At 35.8% G+C, this 21,914-nt stretch overlaps 1 protein-coding gene across 2 annotated transcripts; it reads right to left on the bottom strand.

The window, feature by feature from the left end:
- Positions 1-5,217: 5,217 nt before the first annotated feature.
- LOC123532421 (uncharacterized) lies at positions 5,218-19,227 on the bottom strand. 2 transcript variants are annotated; one of them, XM_053551323.1, is made up of 4 exons: positions 18,961-19,227; positions 16,300-16,446; positions 13,890-14,015; positions 5,218-5,327 (listed from the first exon to the last, which is right to left on the bottom strand). In XM_053551323.1, the coding sequence occupies exons 2-4, from the start codon at positions 16,326-16,328 to the stop codon at positions 5,240-5,242; spliced, it is 243 nt and encodes an 80-aa protein (XP_053407298.1). In that variant the 5' UTR covers positions 16,329-16,446; positions 18,961-19,227; the 3' UTR covers positions 5,218-5,239. The 2 variants fall into 2 exon arrangements, with proteins under 2 accessions (XP_053407298.1, XP_053407297.1); XM_053551322.1 differs by lacking the exon at positions 16,300-16,446.
- Between the last annotated feature and the right edge of the window lie 2,687 nt (positions 19,228-21,914).

Raw genomic sequence — 21,914 nt, 5'->3', positions numbered from 1 at the left:
GGATTTGAATCGTTAAAAAAATCCTCCCGAAAAAAAACGGGGTAAGGAATTGTGCGATTAGCAAAAATATCTTTTTACCTAAATTTTTCAAATAGTTGTGAGGCTATTTTTTGATAAAAAGAAAAAATTTTTAATAATTTTCCATCATGGTTAGTCTGGAGCCGATTAAAAAAATCCCAAAAAATTAAAATTTCACAGATTTTTGGGCTGTGGTAAGGAACAGTGTTTTCGAAAATAAAAAAGGGAAAGGGGCAGTTCACTTCTTCAAGGGGAATTTTTTCTTTTACTCCCTTTTTAGAGACAACAAGTAAAAAATTTTGTTTCAATAATATTTTGGTGATCAAAATTTTAACAAACTCTTTCTCAAATTTTTGGAAGTTTAAAAGGTAAAAAGCCTGTTATCAGACGCGTGTTTTAAAAAAGCCAAAATTTTAAACAAGTAATTAATTTTATAACCCCCGCCAACATTAATTTTTAAGTACTTTAAATTTTATTTGGGATAGCGCCCAAAGTTTGTTAAAAACAAGCAATTGTCTTACAAAATGTTGAAATATTTTTGTCTTTTAAAAAATTTAAAACCCAACTAACAAAACAATGTGTTTTCTACTAAAGATAGTGAAAAATCACAACCCCCACTTAACTTTTTTAGGGCGTTATGCATTGTTTTAAATATACCCCCTCTTCTTTTTAATTTTTCGTTAAGATACATAGTTTTGCGACAAATTAACATTTTATGGATACTTTCAGACAAGAAATTTTTCGTGGTTGAAGCTTTAATATGCCATACAAATTTTTTATATTATGGTTTAAATCTTTCATTATAAGTTAAAAGTTGGTTAAAAGTTATTAAGGGGTATTACCTTTTGCAAGTTTCGCTAGTAGATTTTTGAAAAGGGAAATTTAACCCTTACAATAATATTTAAAAAAATTGGGCAAAAGGCAAACGGGAAACAAAATTTAGCTCATTTAAAACCCTATATTTTCTCTTTTATGCCATTTTAAAATATACATTTGGAAACAATTTGAATATTTTATGTGTCCTGCTTTTTTTCTTAAGCCCGCATACCCAAAATTTAAAGTATCTTCACTGAAATTTTTTGGGTATGAGAAAAATACATTCAAGAAAGGGTTAATATGTTGGGAAATATGAATGTTTTTACCAACATTATGCATTTTTTATAACCACGAATTTAAGTTATTTAATTTTCAAACTTTTTTTGGGAAATATTTAAGTCAACCAACAAAATGTTTAAACTTGTCAAAATATAAAATATGCAAAATTTTTCTATTAAAACTTTTGATTTCAAAAAATTTGTTTATTCTTTTGTAGGGGAAAACCCTTTTACATATAATTTAACATAATCTTATACACAAAATGATGACAATCTTTTTTAACCATCTGAAACAAAAAAATTGATGGGAACGTTGTATCCAAATTAAGGGGTAAAGAAACAAATTTTTTTTCGGGCACCAAAATTCATGTTTAAAATTGCCATTCCCAAGAAGAAGCCGACCCTTGTAAATAAAAAGCACAAAAATTAATTATTCAAAATTTTTTATTTCTTACGTTTTTCAAATTAATTATTTTTAATTTCAAAGGCGGCGTTGTTAAAACTGTTTTTTTGGGATATTTTTTAAGGTTTTCGCCTTTATAACAAGTTTCTTTTGTTTTATTGAATCCATGAATTTACACAAAAATTAAACTGTATAAAAAGAAAAAGGGCCAAAAATTAAAAAAATTAAATGAAAAAAAAGCACCCTGTCGGGAAATTTCCAAAAAAAAGAAGAAAAAATTTTATTTGGGTTCCCTCCCCAGGGAACCCAAACATCCCAGAAAAAACAATTCTAATATACAAATTTTATTCAGAATTAAAAGTTCTATTAAGTCTGTCTTTTTCGGTAAAAAGGGCTTTTTCAAATTTTTTACCGTCTTGTTTAAAAAAAATTTCAAATATTTTATAAAAGGTTTAACAAAAAATTTTTTGCCCCTTTTTCCGGAAAATTTTTACCCAAAAGGTAAACCCCCCCAAATCAAAAATGAGTTTTATTACTGATTACGCACACATACACGGGGACCAGGGGGTTTGCTGTTTTTCCCTTTTATTTTGTATTCAAAAAAAAAAAGGGCAAAAAATCTACTTTAAAATTAAAAATGCTATGCATACGACCAAATTTTGTAAACAAAAATTTTTTTAAAAAGGGAAATTTTAATAAAAGCATATATTATAAAATTTTAAAATAGAATTTGCATAACGTTTTTAAAAAAATAGTAATAAAAACAAAACTTTTCAGGAAAAAAAAACGCCCCCGAGCGTTTTTTCTTGGAACCCTTTACTTTCCAAAAAAAAACAGAAGCCTCATGTTGTATAAAATTTGGGCCGTCAAAAAGAAAAATTTAAGTCGAAAAGGGGCACATTTCGGGAACGTATGTAATTTTAAAATTTGTACTTGTGTTTATGGGTTTCTCAATATGTATAACAAAATAAATTTAATTTAAACAAAAAAAATAATTTTTCATATAATTACAAATAGGTTTTACTTTAAAGGGAAAATCAAATTTGCTTCCTACATTTAAACCCCACATTACCAGCGGGGGGCCCGTTGGGAAAATTTTCAGGAAAAAGAAAAAACGTCTTCAAGGGGCAAATTTTTGGGCCCTTTTAAAAGTGTTTAAATCTGCATCCCTTTGACTAGCGATACCAAAACTGATAAACTGTCAATTTTAAAATGAGTGACACTTTCTTGTTTATGTTATTTTTAAAAAAGCTGGGAACGCTTGTATCGATCGGGATTTATTTTTCCCTTTCTTTTGCCCTTTAAATTAAGAAAAGGGCTCTGCTTCAAAAAAGTTTTGGGGGGAAAAAGGGGACGCATAGTTTTTTTGGGGTGAAAAAAAAAAAACACCCCCTTTGCTCACCATGAATTGCTGTGATTTTTAAAGTTTAGGGAAAAAAGGGGGAAAGGGTTTTTTTTCATTGAAAGTGGGAAACTTTAAAATTAAAGGAAGATTTTTAAATGAAAAATATATCACTACTAAGCGTTTTTCTTTTATCAAATTTTTATAACATTTATTTAAACCAAAAAAAAAAAAAATAACCTTTAAAAACAAAAAAAACGTTTTCTTTGTATGTCCCAAACTCATATATTCATATAGGAATTAGATCCATAAAAGATTTTATCCCTTCAATTTTGGCGTCATATCTGTTTTATTGTTAACGAAAAAATACATATTTTTGATTCGTTATTTGTTTAAATTTGGGAATAAAGTATTTTTTGATTTTTTCTAAAAAAAACCGTTTATTAACTATAAAAAAACGATCGGGGGGTTGTGGAATTTTTTTTATTTAAAAACCCTTTTCGCATTTGGATCAGTAGTATGTATTATTTTTAAAAGGGCTTAGTATTTTTTTTTGGGGTTATGGATCAGATAAATCCCTTTGACGTTAGGTTAAAAATGTTAAAAAAACTATTCATTGAAAAATTTTAATGTTTTTTTTTAAGGCCGGGCCAAATTTTTTAAAAGAGCCCCAATTAAAAACACTCGATTGGTTTTTAAAGAAATTTTAACGAGGGGAAGGGTTTTTTACAATGGGTTTATCTGCGTATTAATTTTTTTTTAACAGCAAGGGGCCGATTTCCCGATTTTTTTAATTATTAAAATAGTAAGTTTTAAATTGGGGGGTTTTTCTCAGGAAAAAGATAAAAGAAAACTGTTAAAAAACCTTTGAAAAAAAATTTCAACCCGCAACCCTTTTCCTCTAATTTTTGGAACCCCTGTTCCTTAACCCTTTTAGACAAAAATTTGTTGGGGGTTTTTTAAATTGAAATTTATCTGCTCGAAACCAACAAATATTTGATTTGGGTTTTTGGGAAAAAAATTCCTTTTAAATCGGGAAAAAAAAAAGCTTACAACCGCGGGATATTTTGGGAAAAAAAAACATTTTTGCAAGTCGCACTATTCCCCTTTTCCCTTTTTACCGGGGGGATTTTCCCTCGTTCGAATCTAATGACCAGCATTTCCAGGCAAATTACAGTACGTTTTCCAAAAATGGAAAAGGGGCCGGTAGGTAGAGAAAAAAAGTGGAGCAGGTTATTTGACATGTGGGTTTTTGTCAGATATCCTTTAAAAAAAAAAAAAGTAAGGAAAAAATCACCCTTTTCAGGGGGGTTTTTTCCGGGCCCTCTTTTTTCCATGGTAAGGAAATAGATCGAATTTCCCCCTTGTTAATTTACAATATAATTAATTGTAAAATAAAATGTAAAATAAATTTTCTTTGGGGGGAAGGGAGAAGTGGGAAATTTGGGGGTTGGGGGAAGTGGGGAAGACAGGTGGGGAGGGAGATGAGGGGGAATATGAAATGGGAAAGGTTTGTGTGAGGAAGGAATTTTGGGGAGGGGTCGGGTTTGGGGGAAGAAATGTGGGGAGGGGTTTTAAAAAAGGGGGTTATATGGGGTACCGTGCAAAAAGAAACAGTTTTTGGGTTTTATGTCAAATTGGGAAATGGGCCTTAAAACTTTAACCAAAATTATTATAAAATCTGACCCCAGTGCCCTTGATCTTTGACCTACCTGATCTTAAACCTAAAGATGTTTGCCCTTTCCTTAGGTCAATCCTCATGTAAGGTTTGGTGATTATATGGTTAGAGGATATGGTGAAATTAAGAAGTTTGTCAAACTTTAACCAGCACTGTTATAATGTTTGACCAGTGCCCTTTGACGCTTAGAAGTCAACTCAAAAAGTAATAGATGTCTGTCCCTTACCAAGACTAACACTTATATGAAGTTTGAAGTTAAAAGGGGGAAGTAGTAAAGAATATATAGTGACACAAGCTTGCTATAAAATTTAACTTGAATACATCGGTGACAGTGACACCGACGCAAAGGCAAGTATAACAATCATCTTTATTCTTCGAGTAGTCGAGCTTTGTACCTTCCAAGCCATTTAGACAATATGGAGCGGACATGAAGTTAAACTATATGACTTTTGACCTCAAAGAGTAACCTTAACTTTGGACCTAGTGACATGGGTTGTGAGCTCAGCACACCGTCTTGATGTGGTTAATAATTGATGTCAGTTTTATGAAAGCGGACCGATGGCGGACGGACGAACAGACTGGTGGACATACGTGACTCCATATAACCCATATACTTTGTATGTGGGGATATGATTATAAACATGTCAGCTTATTTCTAATTGTTTTAAATATGCTGTGTCGGGTGGCTGTGGTGGTGGTCATGCTTATATCTTGTGCAAGGTTTGTGGTGAATTCATCATACTTCTTTTTTCCTTCCGCTTTATATTTCTCTCTTGTGTGTTTGAAATCAATCTGAAATGATTATAAATAATTAAGACATAAAATACTTCAAGATGTAAGGTCAAATCAAATTTAACTAAATATTTTATGATTTTTTTTTCTATTCAGAGTAATCAGCAAAAATATATCTCTCCCCTTCCTTCGCAAGCAAAATAAGTAAAAATTTGGAATGGAAATATTTAATCAAAGGCAGCATATAAACAACAAGAAACTAGATATTTTACGCTGTTGTGACAGTGACCTTTGACCTATGCGCTTTGCATATAGTCTAATCGCCACAAACCTTTATGACAAGTTTAAAGTTAATAACTTGAATGATTATTGAGTTATGTTCCGGACACGAAATACGATGGACAGACGGACAGACCAAAAGACGCAAGCAATCATGCGCCATTATATAAAATGTCTGATTTTTTAAACGGGCATATAAAAAGGTATAAAGTTTCAAATCTATAGTATTCAAGCAAAGTGACCCAAAACAAAGTAACAAAAATACCAATTTTGTCAATTTAAATGGGCTTTCAAGCTACAAAATGCAAGAAAAATATTATGATTCTTGGCCTATTTACTAAGTGAATAATAATAAACAAATGTATGAAGGTTCAAAGCTGTTATAGTTGTCCAAAACAAAAACAAAATAACCAAGAAACAAGCAAATTCAATGAATTGGTATCCCCCGCCGAAAGGATCTGTGGTGAGGAACGGCAAAAAAATATATCCAGCAAAAAGTTAAGAATGTTACAAAGAAGCAAATAATTTCATTAGTCAAAATCAAATTAACAGAAAATGGATGGGTTTTTTTTTTAAACAATTAAAGGGCAATAACTGTATGGAAAATTGACCAATAAAAAAAAGAAAATGACGGGCATCATCAAAGTATGTTGGTTCATATTTATTTCAAGTTTGATGAAATTCTACTTGCTAGTAACTGAGAAATGGCTGCCCACGGACATTTTTGTGCATTTTTCATTAAATCAAGGGCTATAACTCTAAGGGAAATTGACTAATGGAAAAAAAACAACTTGAAGGGCATCATCACAGTATCTTGGTTCATGTCTATATCAAGTTTGATGAAATTCTACCTGCTAGTTACTGAGAAATGGCTGCGGACGGACATTTTTCATTAAATCAAGTGCAATAACTCTAAGAGAAATTGACCAATCAAAAAAAAAAATTGATCGGCATCATCGCAGTATGATGGTTCATGTTTATTTCAAGTTTCATGAAATTCTACAAGGTAGTTACTGAGAAATGGCTGCAGACGGACGGACTAACGGATGGACGGACAACGCCATTTCAATACCCCTCTCCCGATTTCATCGGCGGGGGATAATTATAATTTCGCATATATAAGGCGGCATAATTATAACGAAATGCTTGCGAGAGATATTTCTACTTATTCACCTAATGATGATAAAAAATTGTGCACAGTTTTAAAAGTTTTCTATATAAAACAAGAGCTGTCAATACGACAGCCAATGCTCGCCTATTTGAAGCAAGAATATTACCCTATATGTTTAAATATCTGTAGAGTTTCGGTCCAGTATCTACATTGTTTTGGAGATAGTAACTTGCATGCAAAGTTTTATAACTCGGAAGACACATTTGAAGTTTCAAATCAATATCTGCATCAGGTTTGAAGATAGTAGCTGCATGCATAACTTTAGTCAGGATTTTCTAATTCAAAAAGAGTGCATAATCTGCCCGAAATACATGTCAGAGTTATGGGACTTGATTCTAAAAAGTTGGTTATTGACCTAGAAAAAATGTTTCAAAGCTATATGCCTTTAAACAATAGCTATATAGTTACTTGCATGCAAAACTTTAACCAGGACTTTCTAGGTCCAACAAGAGTGCCAGAATGTCACAATATATGCCCGTCATAGCAAATTTCTTTACACTAGCACCTGTAATTGCAAATGGAATTTTAATTCTGTGGTTGTGTAGTAATTACTGTAAGTATTTTGGTTTTCTAAATCCACAAAAAAAATCTCCTTACCAGGTACAGATACCTTAAAATACACCCTAAATTTGAAAGTAACATCTGTGTTGTACCGCAGAAAAGTGGTCAATTATAAAAAAAAATATAAACAAGAGGGTCACGATGACCCTGGATCGCTCACCTGAGTAATATGAGCTTCATGTTTCAAAAGTCAAACTGATGCTAAAATATTAAAACAGTAGGTCAGTAGGTCACATTCATGGTCACTAAAAGTCACTTTTAAGATTGGTGTGCAAAACTGTATATGTCATCCAAATTTCAAGGCTGTATCTTAAAAAACAAGAAAGTAGGTCAGTAGGTCAAGGTCACAGTCAAATGACCCCTACTTTGGGTCATCAGGAAATATGATCAGATAATTTTTTAAGTATTTTTTCCTATATAACTCATATAACAAGTAACCTAGAGCGGGGCTTCTTTTCACACCAAGGGCATAATTTGAACAATCTTGGAAAAGGGCCACCACGCAATGCTACATACCAAATATCAAAGGCCTAGGAATTGTGGTTTCAGACAAGAAGATTTTTAAATGTTTTTCCTATAAAGGTCTATGTAAAACTTGGGACCCCCGGCGCAGGCCCTCTTTTCACCCAAGGGGCATAATTTGAGCAATCTATATAGAGGACCATTACATGATGTCACATGCTAAATATCAAGGCTCTACGCCTTGTGGTTTTAGACAAGGTTTTCAAAATTTTCCTTATATAAGTCTATGTAAACAATGTGACCCCAGGGTGGGGCCATATTGACCTTAGGGGGATAATTTGTAAACCTTGGTAGAGGACTACTAGATGATGCTACATACCAAATATCAAAGCCCTATGACCTCCCGTTTTGGACAAGAAGATTTTTTAAATTTTTCCTTTCGGTTGCCATTGCAACTAGAGTTCTGTATGGAATTCAATTGTTTGAATAAATTTGAAAGGGGATTACCCAAGGATCATTCCTATGAAGTTTGGTGTAATTCTGCCCAGTGGTTTTTAATAAGAAGATTTTTTTTAGAAATTGTTGACGGACAGACGATTGACGACAGACGACGCACACTGCACGACGGACATTGAGCGGTCACAAAAGCTCACCATGAGCCTTTGGCTCAGGTGAGCTAAAAAGTTACAATAAAAGTTATTTATAGTAACAACTAGGGGAAAGCTATTTATAATAACAACAAAGGGAAACTAGAGCTATCACTAAAGGTGATGAATGTACCCCCAACATGCACTGACACAGTACATTGCAATTTGACACACACAAGATTGCATAATTATGTGGACTGTATGTATATAGACTGTATGTATACAGTATAGTAACAAAAAACAAAGTCCCATAACTATGCAGAATATTTATCTAAAAGAATGTAACATGCACCATGCACAACTAGGGCTGGTACTGATCACTTGTGTGAAGTTTCATTAAATTGTGTGTAAGGGTTTGGTAGATTAGGCACGCACAAGATTGCATATGCAGACTGTATGTACATAGTATTTTAACAAGAAACAAAGTCCCATAACTCTGCAATTTTTGTCGCTGAAAGAACCTAAATGCCCCATGCACAACTACTGTTGTAACTGATCACTTGTGTGAAGTTTCATTAAATTGTGTCAAGGGGATGAGGAGAGATGGTGCGCACAAGATTGTGTCTCTGTATATAGTATAGTAACAAAAAAACAAAGTCCCATAACTCTGCAAATTTTTTTTCTAAAAGAACCTAACATGCCCCATGCACAACTACTGTTGGTACTGAACACTTGGGTGAAGTTTCATTAAATTGTGTCAAGGGGATGAGGAGAGATGGTGCGCACAAGATTGTGTCTATGTATATAGTATAGTAACAAAAAAACAAAGTCCCATAACTCTGCAAATTTTTTTTCTAAAAGAACCTAACATGCCCCATGCACAACTACTGTTGGTACTGATCACTTGTGTGAAGTTTCATTAAATTCTGTCAAGGGGATAAGGAGAGATGGTGCGCACAAGATTGCGTCTACGGACAGACAGACAGACAGACAACCTGAAACCAGTATACCCCCCCTTACAACTTTGTTGTCGGGGGGTACAATAATTCTAAAGAAGGGACCTGCGCATAACACTCCGCCTCCTGATGAGGTACAATTGTGCCAAGTTACATCAACTTCCCTCCTATATGAAGGAGAAATGCTCCGAACAAAGTCATTCTTGTATCTTACCTTTGGCCTCTAAATGTGACCTTGATCTTAGACCTAGGGACCTGGTTCTTGTGCATGACACTCCGTCTCATGGTGGTGAACATTTGTGCCAAGTTATAGCAAAATCCCTTCATGCTTGAAGAAGAAATTCTCCAGACAAAGTTTTCATTCTTCTATCCTTTGACCTCTAAGTGTGACCTTGACCTTAGACCTAGGGACCTGATTCTTGCGCATGACACTCCGCCTTATGATGGTGAACAATTTTGCGAAGTTTCATTAAAATCTCTCCATGCATGAAGAAGATATGCACCGGACAAAGTCTGCGGACGTCGCCCACCAGCCCGCCAGGGGCGTTCCCATAATACGTCCCGTTTTTCAAACGGACGTATAAAAAGAGAATTTCAAAGTTTTATATAGCGTATCTTTAAATGATAGCTATACGTACTTGCAAACAAAACTTTTACCAATGTGTGACGCCGCCGAGGACGCCATGGTGAGTGCACAGTTCATGACAGTGAAGAAGTGTGGGAAGTATCAATCTATTTCCATCAGAGGGCACTGGGATACCACTGGGATTCAAAAATCAACTAAAACTGCTAAGTCGAAAAAGGAACATAATTTTGTAAAAATGCAAAGTAGTGCAACTGAGCAGTGCATGTCCGATTATTTCAATGAACGAAGTGTGTGAATTTTCCATCCATTTCCCCTTGTGAGTACTAATACCAGCTTACATACAAAAGCTGAACAAAACTTGGGCGCCGGCGAATTGGCGAGTGCAATATTCTCCAAGTAGTCGAGCTAAAGGAAAGGCCATAATATTTTCATTAAAATGATATTAATAGTTATGAAAGCTATGTCATTTAGTTGGTATGAAGGTCGCGAGAAGTAAATGTGAATTTTCATTCAGTTACAATGTGTAGTTAGTTACAAAGTTACTCAGAAAACTAACTCGCCGACAATCGCAATTAGAATTTTCTTGAAAAATGTCTAAGTAAAAAAGAAATATATTTTCGACAAAATAATAGAAAGACTTATGAAACCTAGGTCATTGACTTGATACTATTAAAGGGAAGGAATGTATAGTTTCATTCAGTTTCGAGGGGTAAGAACAGAGATATCAGCTTGTTGAGAATCATGAATAATGTTTCCGGGTAAAAGTGGACAGTATTCATGACAGAGTGGTTCCGCGACCTTATGTCATATGATGTTGATGATGTTGAGGATCAAGTATTTTAGATCTGAGTAACAACAGAGTTAAAGTGAAAATGCATAAAAACTATAGCCTGAATCTGAAATGGCCGCAGACGCGGACGCCAATGGAATTGTGAGTAGGATAGATCTCTACATAATTCGTATAGCCGTGCTTTAAACAAACTATTGCAGAACAGATGTCAAAAAAAAAACCCAAAAAAAACTAGAAAATGCTTTTGTAAAAAAGCGCATGTCTCCCCCAATGCAAAGTCCTATAGGCAAGAAGTCAATACATGGTTCATACAGACCTTCCCAAAAAAAATTCAAGTAGTTCCTCCATTTTCAAGGACTAAAATGGGCGCAATGTCACTGTTGCCGAGACATGAAATAACCAAAAATGACCTTCAATGCATCGCGGATAAATTACACAGTGTGAAAATTACTTGAAAGAGCATAAAACCCGTAAAGTACAGTACTGTACTGTACTATCGCCAACTCCGTGGCAGGTCCTAATGGCGGTAACAGTTGGGTTTTTTTCCGTCGTGTTTTAGTTTATTTTGGTCCGTTTATAATGTTTGTCCATTTTCACTTCGCACCCAACGAATTTAAGGACTATTTGCCATCTTTTGTATGTTTTTTCCTAAATTCAAGTAGTTTTCAAGTAGTTTCTGACTGTTACAAAATTCAAGTAGTTTTCAAGGAGTAGGCATCAAATTCAAGGACTTTTCATGGCCTGTGCGAGCCATGCAATAGGGGTCAGGAGCGAAAGTCAAAGAGACACTGATGGTTGACTGCAATAGGGATCATCTACTTGGCATGTCCAGTCATCCCGCTAAATTTCAACACTCTTGGCCTAGTGGTTCTCAAGTCACTGTTCAGGCTCCTGTGACCTTGACCTTTGATCAAGTGACCTCAAAATAAATAGGGGTCATCTACTCTGCATGTCCATCATCCTATTAAGTTTCAACATTGTAGGTCAAGTGGTTCTCAAGTTATTTCCAAAAAATGATTTTACATGAACAGGCCACTGTGACCTTGACCTTTAATAGACTGACACCAAAATCAATAGGGGTCATCTACTCTGCATGTTCAATCATCCTATGAAGTTTCAACATTCTGGGTCAAGTGGTTCTCAAGTTATTGATCGGAACTGGTTATCAATGTTCAGGCCTCTGTGACCTTGACCTTTAACGGAGTGACCCTAAAATCGTTAGGGGTCATCTACTCTGCATGAACAATCATCCTATGAAGTTTCAACATTCTGGGTCGAGAGGTTCTCAAGTTACTGACCGGAAATGGTTTTCAATGTTCAGGCCCCTGTGACCTTGACCTTTCACAGAGTGACCCCAAAATCGTTAGGGGTCATCTACTCTGCATGACCAATCATCTTATTAAGTTTCAACATTCTGGGTCAAGTGGTTCTCAAGTTATTGACTGGAAATGGTTTTCAATGTTTAGGCCCCTGTGACCTTGACCTTTAATGGAGTGACCCCAAAATCAATAGGGGTCGTCTACTTTGCATGTACAATCATCCTATGAAGTTTCAACATTCTGGGTCAAGTGGTTCTCTAGTTATTGATCGGAAATGGTTTTCCATGTTCAGGCCCCTGTGACCTTGACCTTTCATGGAGTGACCCCAAAATCAATAGGGGTCATCTATTCTTCATGTCCAATCATCCTATGAAGTTTCAACATTCTGGGTCAAGTGGTTCTCTAGTTATTGATCGGAAATGGTTTTCAATGTTCAGGCCCCTGTGACCTTGACCTTTGACGGAGTGACCCCAAAATCAATAGAGGTCATCTACTCTTCATGACCAATCATCCTATGAAGTTTCAACATTCTGGGTCAAGTGGTTCTCTAGTTATTGATCGGAAATGGTTTTCAATGTTCAGGTCCCTGTGACCTTGACCTTTGACGGAGTGACCCCAAAATCAATAGGGGTCATCTACTCTTCATGGCCAATCATCCTATTAAGTTTCAACATTCTGGGTCAAGTGGTTCTCTAGTTATTGATCGGAAATGGTTTTCAATGTTCAGGCCCCTGTGACCTTGACCTTTGACGGAGTGACCCCAAAAACAATAGGGGTCGTCTACTCCAGCAGCCCTATAACCCTATGAAGTTTGAAGGTTCTAGGTCAAATGGTTCTCCAGTTATTGCTCGGAAATGAAGTGTGACGTACGGACGGACAGGGCAAAAACAATATGTCTCCTGGGGGAGACATAACAAGAGCTGTCACAGGAGACAACGTGCTTGAGTATTCCTATGCTGGATAGTGAAACTGGGCACATCTGAGGGCACTGGAGCTGTCACTGGAGTGTTTAATGACTCCAATGGTGAATGAAGATATTGCACAATAGCTTGAGTCTGTGTCAAAAATATTAAGTAATAAGAGAGGTCAAGATAAAGTGTATCATATAAACACTATATATAAGTATAATTCTAAGCAAACATTGGGCATAATTCATTAAATATTGGTGCAAGAGTTATGCACCTGGTGTCATATGATGCGGGTGATGATGTGGAACAACTACTTCAAGTTTGAATCAAATGCATTTCATAATAACTGAGAAATATTGAAAATGCATCGAAACTAACCTTAAATTCTAAGTAAAAGGGGGCATAATTCTTGCAAAAATGGTGCCAGAGTTACGAACCTTGTGTCATATGATGTGGGTGATGATTTTGAACAATTATTTTAAGTCTGAATCAAATCCATTCAGTAATAACAGAGATAGAGAGGGAGTGTATCAAAACTTTAACCTGAAATTCTAAGTAAAAGGGGGAATAATTCATGAAAACTTTGTGCCAGAGTTATGCACCTTGTGTCATATGATGTGGGTGATGATGTTGAACAATTATTTTAAGTACGAATCAAATCCATTCAGTAATAACAGAGATAGAGTGAAAGTGTATCAAAACTTTAACCTGAAAATCTAAGTAAAAATGGGAATAATTTCATGAAATATTGGTGCCAGAGTTATGGCCTTTATGTCAGATGATGTGGGTGATGATGGGGAATAACTATTTTAAGTTTGAATCAAATCCATCAAGTATTTACAGAGATAAGAAGAAAAAAGGAGAAAGTGTTAAAAAAAACTTTAACCGACACCGACGCCGGGTCGAGTAGTATAGCTCTCCTTATACTTCGTATAGTCGAGCTAAAAATCATTAATTGCTTACAGACAGAGCTAGTATCAAACAGACTTTTTAAAGGTATTACCTGGAACGCATCGCACTGTCATCTGTTGGAAATAACAAACACAGGACGGCATGATGATATGTTTCTGCAATCGATTCTTTTCTATGTCTTTCAGTAACGTAAAACTGTTTTCTTGCCTTTTCAAACCTGAAATAATTATACTTTGTACATCTGGTGCTACAATAACCAGTAAAATCCATGAAGTTCAATTAAAATATGCTAAGAACAGCTTAATGATTGGCGACTGATTGCCAGGCATGTCTTTTCACAGTAATTCTCTTGCCTATAATGTATGAGCCGCGCCATGAGAAAACCAACATAGTGCATTTGCAACCAGCATGGATCCAGACCAGCCTGCGCATCCGTATAGTCTGGTCAGGATCCATGCTGTTCGCTTTAAAAGCCTATTGCAATTAGAGAAACGGTTAGCGAACAGCATGGATCCTGCCCAGACTGCACGGATCCATGCTGGTCGCAAATGCACTATGGTGGTTTTCTCATGGCGCGGCTCATATATTGTTTAATATCGTTGACTTTGAATCATTTACATTGGAATTTGGTGGAAACTATATGTGAAGCTGTGTACACAATGTTCTGATCTAGTTGTAATATTTCAAAGTTTCAATGTCCGAAAAAGGACTATTACTCCAAAAGAATATGACATGAAAATCCGTATGTAAGTTAAATGTTAATGCTGTATACAAAGTTTCATCTCAATAAGATATAAACTGTAAAAGCAGCCGAGTACAAAAGAAATTTGACAGACGGATGGACTGATATACCCATGAGCCTTTGACACCGTGGGCATAAAATATATCTGACAACTTACGTCGTGTCATAATTCACCTTTAATGCGTGCAAAAAAATCTTTCTATGCCTATCTGAAGAGTCTTAGAGATAAACAATTTGCAGATAACAATGTGTATTTTATTAAATAAATACTTTGGTTTTAAAATAAAGTTTGGGGTTTTAAACAGGGAGAGTATGATAAAGTCCAAGTAAAATGTTGCGATAAACCGACTGAAATTAGTACCATTTGGCAATGTTTCGGTCATATTAAAAATATGAATTACTGGTATTGGCGCCAAACCATGCCTTATGCAAAAAGTGCGGTTTATCTCCAAATAGGGAGAAAATATGTATAATTACAAATGCAGGATTTCTCAAGACCAACTGAATCAATGTCTTTAAAACTAAGTTAACAAACCAAACAGTAGAACTGTGTAATATGTAAAGATTAAATTACAGTTGTCAGTAATTGCCGAAAGAAAGGAAAAGAATGATGTCAACATCATATAACAATTGACTACTGAAAATGTTCTTGAGATATTACTAAGAATTTAAAACACCGACAAAACTCCAAAAACATCGGACACCGAACTCCGGAAAAAAATGAGCATGTACTTCAAGCTGATAATGTTAACCAAGTTTCATTTGAATTGTAGGACATGAGCACACAGTGTTCTGATTTGGTCGTAATATTAAGTCCGTAATATTTCGACGTCCGAGAAAAAGGTCATAACTCGAGAAAAAAAAATCAGACATCGAGGTTCCGACAATATATACATGTCCACTTATGTTTCATTGGAATCGGGTTGAAACTGACAGCTGAGTACACGATGTTCTGATGTAGTTGTAATATTTCAAAGTTGAAAAAAGGACCATAACTCCAAAAGAATATGACATGAAAATCCGGACAATATGCACATGTCAGTTAAATGTTAACGTTGTAAACCATGTTTCATTTCAAAAAGATATAAACCGTAAAAGCAGCCGAGTACAAAAGAAATGTGACTGACGAAAAGACGGATAGTTCAAACACTATATACCTCATGGGCCTTTGACACCATGGGCATAAAACACGTCGTATCATAATTCACCTTTAATGCATGCAAAAAAAAATATACGAAATTCAGGTGTCAGTGTATGGAAAATTACTGATGTTTCCGGTACCATTGTAACTTAACGGGTAAAAGAAATGAGCATGTAACAACAATTTGTATTTTCTCGGATATCAGTCTGTTGGTGACATAGCCTAAGTTCAAATATGGTCTGAATTTCAGAATGAACTGTTCACTGATTTAAAGTAGCTCTACGCTCAGGTAAAACTGAATTAATATACATAGAGTAGTAATAGAGGTCTTATTTATTCTCATAATTTTGCGAACTGGTTTCTAACCAGTACCTGAACCTCACCAGATACCACCGTGACGGTCAAAATCCCCTCTTATCGTTAACATTTTCCATATTTGCCTGTCTGTGTGAGCACATTGTGTCAGATATTTTTGTGGCAATATTATTATATAATACAACTTGCCAGAATATTTTTGCAGCAATACCGTTACCATGTTTATGGAACTTTATCATTTACAATCTGCATACAAATACTTTCAAACTAACTGAACAAACGTTATGAAATATATATCTTTACCTGACTGAAGTCTTCGTCTGCCCGGCCATCCAGGATTTTTTGTTTTGTGCAAGAGGTGTTGAAGAGCTCTTTACCGTGAGTACGACAGGACAAATACAGACGATATATCCATCAAGCTTTGAATTCCATTAAAACCATCGATCAGTGCTGAAAAATTATTTATTACATACTCAATTATAAACTCTGTTAAATTACAATGAAATCCGAAACATTTAAATATTTCATATTAGTGTAGATGGGTATGTAATAAAAAGATTATTAGATTTGTATCGGGAAATATGTACTTGTTCTGCAGCGGAATAATATTGCACTCCTGCAGAACTCGTGCATTTTTCTCGAAACAAATCTAACTAGAAAATGCTTTTGTAAAAAAGCGCATGTCTCCCCCAATGCAAAGTCCTATAGGCAAGAAGTCAATAGGGGTCAGGAGCGAAAGTCAAAGAGACACTGATGGTTCGCTGCAATAGGGATCATCTACTTGGCATGTCCAGTCATCCCGCTAAATTTCAACACTCTTGGCCTAGCGGTTCTCAAGTCACTGTTCAGGCTCCTGTGACCTTGACCTTTGATCAAGTGACCTCAAAATAAATAGGGGTCATCTACTCTGCATGTCCAATCATCCTATTAAGTTTCAACATTGTAGGTCAAGTGGTTCTCAAGTTATTTCCAAAAATGATTTTACATGAACAGGCCACTGTGACCTTGACCTTTAATAGACTGACCCCAAAATCAATAGGGGTCATCTACTCTGCATGTTCAATCATCCTATGAAGTTTCAACATTCTGGGTCAAGTGTTCTCAAGTTATTGATCGGAACGGTTATCAATGTTCAGGCCCCTGAGACCTTGACCTTAAACAGAGTGACCCCAAAAACAATAGGGGTCATTTACTCTGCATGAACAATCATCCTATGAAGTTTCAACATTCTGGGTCAAGTGGTTCTCAAGTTATTGATCGGAAATGGTTTTCCATGTTCAGGCCCCTGTGGCCTTGACCTTTAACAGAGTGACCCCAAAATCATTAGGGGTCATCTACTCTGCATGACCAATCATCCTATGAAGTTTCATCATTCTGGGTCAAGTGGTTCTCAAGTTACTGACCGGAAATGGTTTTCAATGTTCGGGCCCCTGTGACCTTGACCTTTCACAGAGTGACCCCAAAATCGTTAGGGGTCGTCTACTCTGCATGACCAATCATCTTATTAAGTTTCAACATTCTGGGTCAAGTGGTTCTCAAGTTATTGACTGGAAATGGTTTTCAATGTTTAGGCCCCTGTGACCTTGACCTTTAATGGAGTGACCCCAAAAACAATAGGGGTCATCTACTTAACATGTACAATCATCCTATGAAGTTTCAACATTCTGGGTCAAGTGGTTCTCTAGTTATTGATCGGAAATGGTTTTCCATGTTCAGACCCCTGTGACCTTGACCTTTGATGGAGTGACCCCTAAAATCAATAGGGGTCATCTACTCTTCATGACCAATCATCCTATTAAGTTTCAACATTCGGGGTCAAGTGGTTCTCTAGTTATTGATCGGAAATGGTTTTCAATGTTCAGGCCCCTGTGACCTTGACCTTTGACGGAGTGACCCCAAAAACAATAGGGGTTGTCTACTCCAGCAGCCCTACAACCCTATGAAGTTTGAAGGTTCTAGGTCAAATGGTTCTCCAGTTATTGCTCGGAAATGAAGTGTGACGTACGGACGGACAGGGCAAAAACAATATGTCTCCTGGGGGAGACATAATTACCTACAGGTCTTACATTAATTAACTTTCAATGCACAAATGACAGCATATGACACTAAATTAATTTTAGTCATTTAATATTACGAAGCAGTTGATCTATTAGTTGCTAAGTGATGTACTTTAATACAGAGCAAACTCTTCAGTTTAGGGTCGATATTTTTATTTCCGAAACAAACGCCTTACAAACTGGCATCACCTTTGAGATCTGTATGTTATACAAGTCAGTATCAGCGTTCATGATGACGACAGTTAAGGCTCCTCTGGTAGAAGCAACTGGTGTCGTCTGCTTGATATAATTGACAACTATTTTGCATGTTATAAATCCTCTTATATCATTTAGATATTATCCTTAAGTTTTCGAAATAATTATTTTGTAACATTTAAATAACTACCAGTCAATGTTATACCCCAGTCACACATACGGCGCGGAAAGCTACGTCTAGCCACGGATAAAAACGTAGTAATCCGTATCGACCCGTATTGAAACGTACCTGAGACGTACCTTAATGTAGTAATCCGTATCAATTCGTACCGATTCGAACGGCTCAGGTACGGATCGATACGGGTTACTACGTTTCTATCCGTAGCTAGACGTAGCTATTTGCGCCGTATGTGTGACTGTGGTATTACATAACTTGACAAATCCCTCAACATGTTCAGATAAGTCATGTTTGGAAAAAATAAGGAAAGTTATGTGACAGAACCAGATATTAGTCCATATCAACAGCAGCTTTCACATTTTACATTGTTTCAGATAAGTCAATAAGCTCAAGATAACCGAATTAAATTCCTTAACCAGTAGAATTTAGCTCTCCATCAAGAACATGGCTAAGTCAGAAACCAAAAGTGTAACATACATTCTTGATCGACTCGCGCCGCGTAAACGGCAATTCTTAAGCAAGTTAGTTACCTACCTGGTTGAAAACACCTGATCAATATGATGACATCATGACATAAGGGGTCCAGCACACCTCTGATGATCGGCATCGATAGGGTACCAGTGCGTCTCTGGTGACCGGTATCGACAGGTACTAGTGCACCTCTGTTTATCGGCAGCTTTATGGTACCAGCAAGGCAGGCCTGTGGCAATTGTAGTTCCATTAACTAAAAGTTTCTTCCTGTTAATACAATATAATAAATGGCCGCATTATTTTTTCCTGGGTTTCTCACCAATACTTACACTAAAGTCATGTATTGAAAGCGGATATTCAACCCTCTTTGAAAATGAAAAGACACTTTTTACTTTTTACTAACAAAAAGATAAAATTTTTGTATTTTAGAAACGCTTGCCTTATTTAGATCACGGCATTGCAGTGAACCCAGTAAAGTTTTCTTTAGGTAAAATTATGCCAATCATGAAAACCTTTGACACTTCATAGTGTAACAAAACTGAATCAACGATTTATATTCAAAGTACGTTATAAATTACAAGTCCTTAAGTGTATGATCTAGGAAACTGCTTCTCGTCAGATGGTTTGTGTCCTTCGTTGGTTAGTTTCTCACCAAATACTTCGAGCTTTACAATCACCAAAGCCAGACACTGTATGCGCATTTCCGAAACTCTTGAGTCACTCTGGGAGAAATGTCGACCTTAGCTTTCTAAAGGTTTAAAGTCATGCACTGCTAACTAAATACTGCTAGTCATTATTTAACAACTGATACGGTTACAATAAAAATAATTTAAATAATGTAGGCTTTTATGACAACCAGAATATATCGAATTTGTAGAAAAATTATTTAAATGAAAATAAATCTGCATAACTTGATTGAAAACTGCACGCCTATTACTAATATAGCTTAAGAAATAAACTAATGACATATACAAATTACATACCCCGTTGTGCCCTAGAAAAACAACCAAGCTGCACAATGCACTAAACCATTGTGAAATCTACAAGACTTCCTTGCAGTGCTTGTGAAGTCAACATTAGTTACCATAGCTGCACCGTCCGTTAAACCATTGCGATATCTACAACATTATATCTTCACATGTCCTTGTATTCAACATCAGCCATCAGTTTGGAAAAATCTGCAGAGAAATGCATGCAAAATAGGATAACATAGGTAGCAATATACATACCTGTTTATGATAAAGAGAAATGCACATTTTGTTTGGTCTGCGTCTCTGTATCCTGCTGTGACTTTTTTTCCCAAGTACCCCATCATTCTAGTGGAAAAAATAGCAATACAAAACAAAATGAATAAAAGCAGATATACAATAGAACAGTTGCGCGCGCTTACCCAGATGTCCTCTGCACCTTTTACTTGTCGTCTGCACATTCATGGTACGTCTCAGCTATCTAAAATTGATAGGACAAGAAATTATATAAACACACCTCAATACTTAACTTATTCATGTAATTGTGTACATGAATAAATAGTAATATCATATCGTTAATGGTAAAAACAAAATACAATATAACGAACTAAAAGGCGAAGAACCCGATTCGACAAACAATCTGCACTAACAAAAACCTCTTTTGACAAAACCATTTACAACCGAGAAAACCACACAGGCGACACCACGAATACAACAACAAACACTAAAACATCTCCACAAAACACCACAACAAACACTGAAGCACCTCCACAAAACACCACAACAAACACTGAAACACCTCTACAAAACACCAAAACAAACACTGAAGCCTCTCCCCAAAAACCACCAACAAACACTCAAACACATCACAAACACAACTAACTAGCCAATGTAAACGAATCCCTGACAAAACAGCAAAAACCGAACACATATAATGAAACAAAAACATACAATGTAGATTGGATTCTCTGTAAGCACAACTATTATAAACTCGGATTTTGTTTAAATTCAAGTTTTACCTGAATTTATGTACAGATCTTAGCAAGGCTTATGCTATTCAAAACTAAGCGTTTGTCACGTGATCGGTTGCAGTCTTTCTCTCACTGCTGTTCGGTGACTTGGACGTCAGTCATCCATTTATCTCTGGCTAGATGTAGAGGTACATTTCCATGGTAACCCTGTTCTGTGTATATTTACACAAAGACATGTGTAAAATCTGAAATAAATATGTCAAAGTGTTGTAACAAGAAAGGAGAAGTAAACATACGAAGCCTATACACTCCAAACAATTCTGTTTAACACTGTATATCTGAACGTTGGCCATCCATTATACCATTGCCTAGATGAAGAGGTACATTTCAGTGGTAACCCTGTTGTGTGTATAGAAACAAAAGGGTATGTGTAAAAAGAAGATCAAATATATCAAAGTGTTGCCACCAGAAACAAAATGTAAACATTCACACCCAAAATCTGCTCATCTGATAATTAATCAACCATTATACCATTGCCTAGATGTAGATGTAAGTTTCCATGGTAACCCAGCTGTGTGTACAGATATAGAAAGGCATGTAAGGCTTAAAATAAAATTAAGTTTGTTTGACCTTTACCTACCGACCTGATAAAATTGCCCCGACACAAATAATTTTATTGCATTCCAGAGAAAAAAATTATTTTTATTTTCTTATCAGAGGGAAAAACTTGTTTTGATGCTTGAAACTGGCGATTATTTTATTTAACAAATGCGTAAATAATTATGGCAGGTGAGAATTAAAGTAACTCGCGGTCAGCTAGTAGAAAATCGATAAAGCGGACTGTTTATTATCTCATGTATTCCGAAAACGTGTCAACTATGCCGATAACGTTGCCTAAGGCCATAGGATGCAGACGGCAATCAAACCGCTTATAACCGGAAGGCAATCTCACAAAAGGACATAATTTTACAAATCTAGTATCTAATTTACCTGCGAAACGTAAAGATACCAAAATGTCATGCCGGTAATTTTCCATTCCACGAGCACGTGCGACCTATCGTAATATCTAATTTCCATA

This window comes from Mercenaria mercenaria, chromosome 9, assembly GCF_021730395.1.
Source record: "Mercenaria mercenaria strain notata chromosome 9, MADL_Memer_1, whole genome shotgun sequence".
NCBI classification, from domain to species: Eukaryota; Metazoa; Mollusca; class Bivalvia; order Venerida; family Veneridae; genus Mercenaria; species Mercenaria mercenaria.
Note: the sequence above shows the minus strand (reverse complement) of the source record. Positions and strands in the feature narration are given on the sequence as shown.

Bases quoted from the DNA above. Each gene is read 5' to 3' on its own strand.
- LOC123532421 (XM_053551322.1), bottom strand. From the start codon at position 19,147: ATGGAACTACAATTGCCACAGGCCTGCCTTGCTGGTACCATAAAGCTG. The intron at 14,016-18,960 runs GTAGGTAACTAA...TAATTATTTCAG, and splicing joins GATCAGGTGTTTTCAACCAG to GTTTGAAAAGGCAAGAAAAC.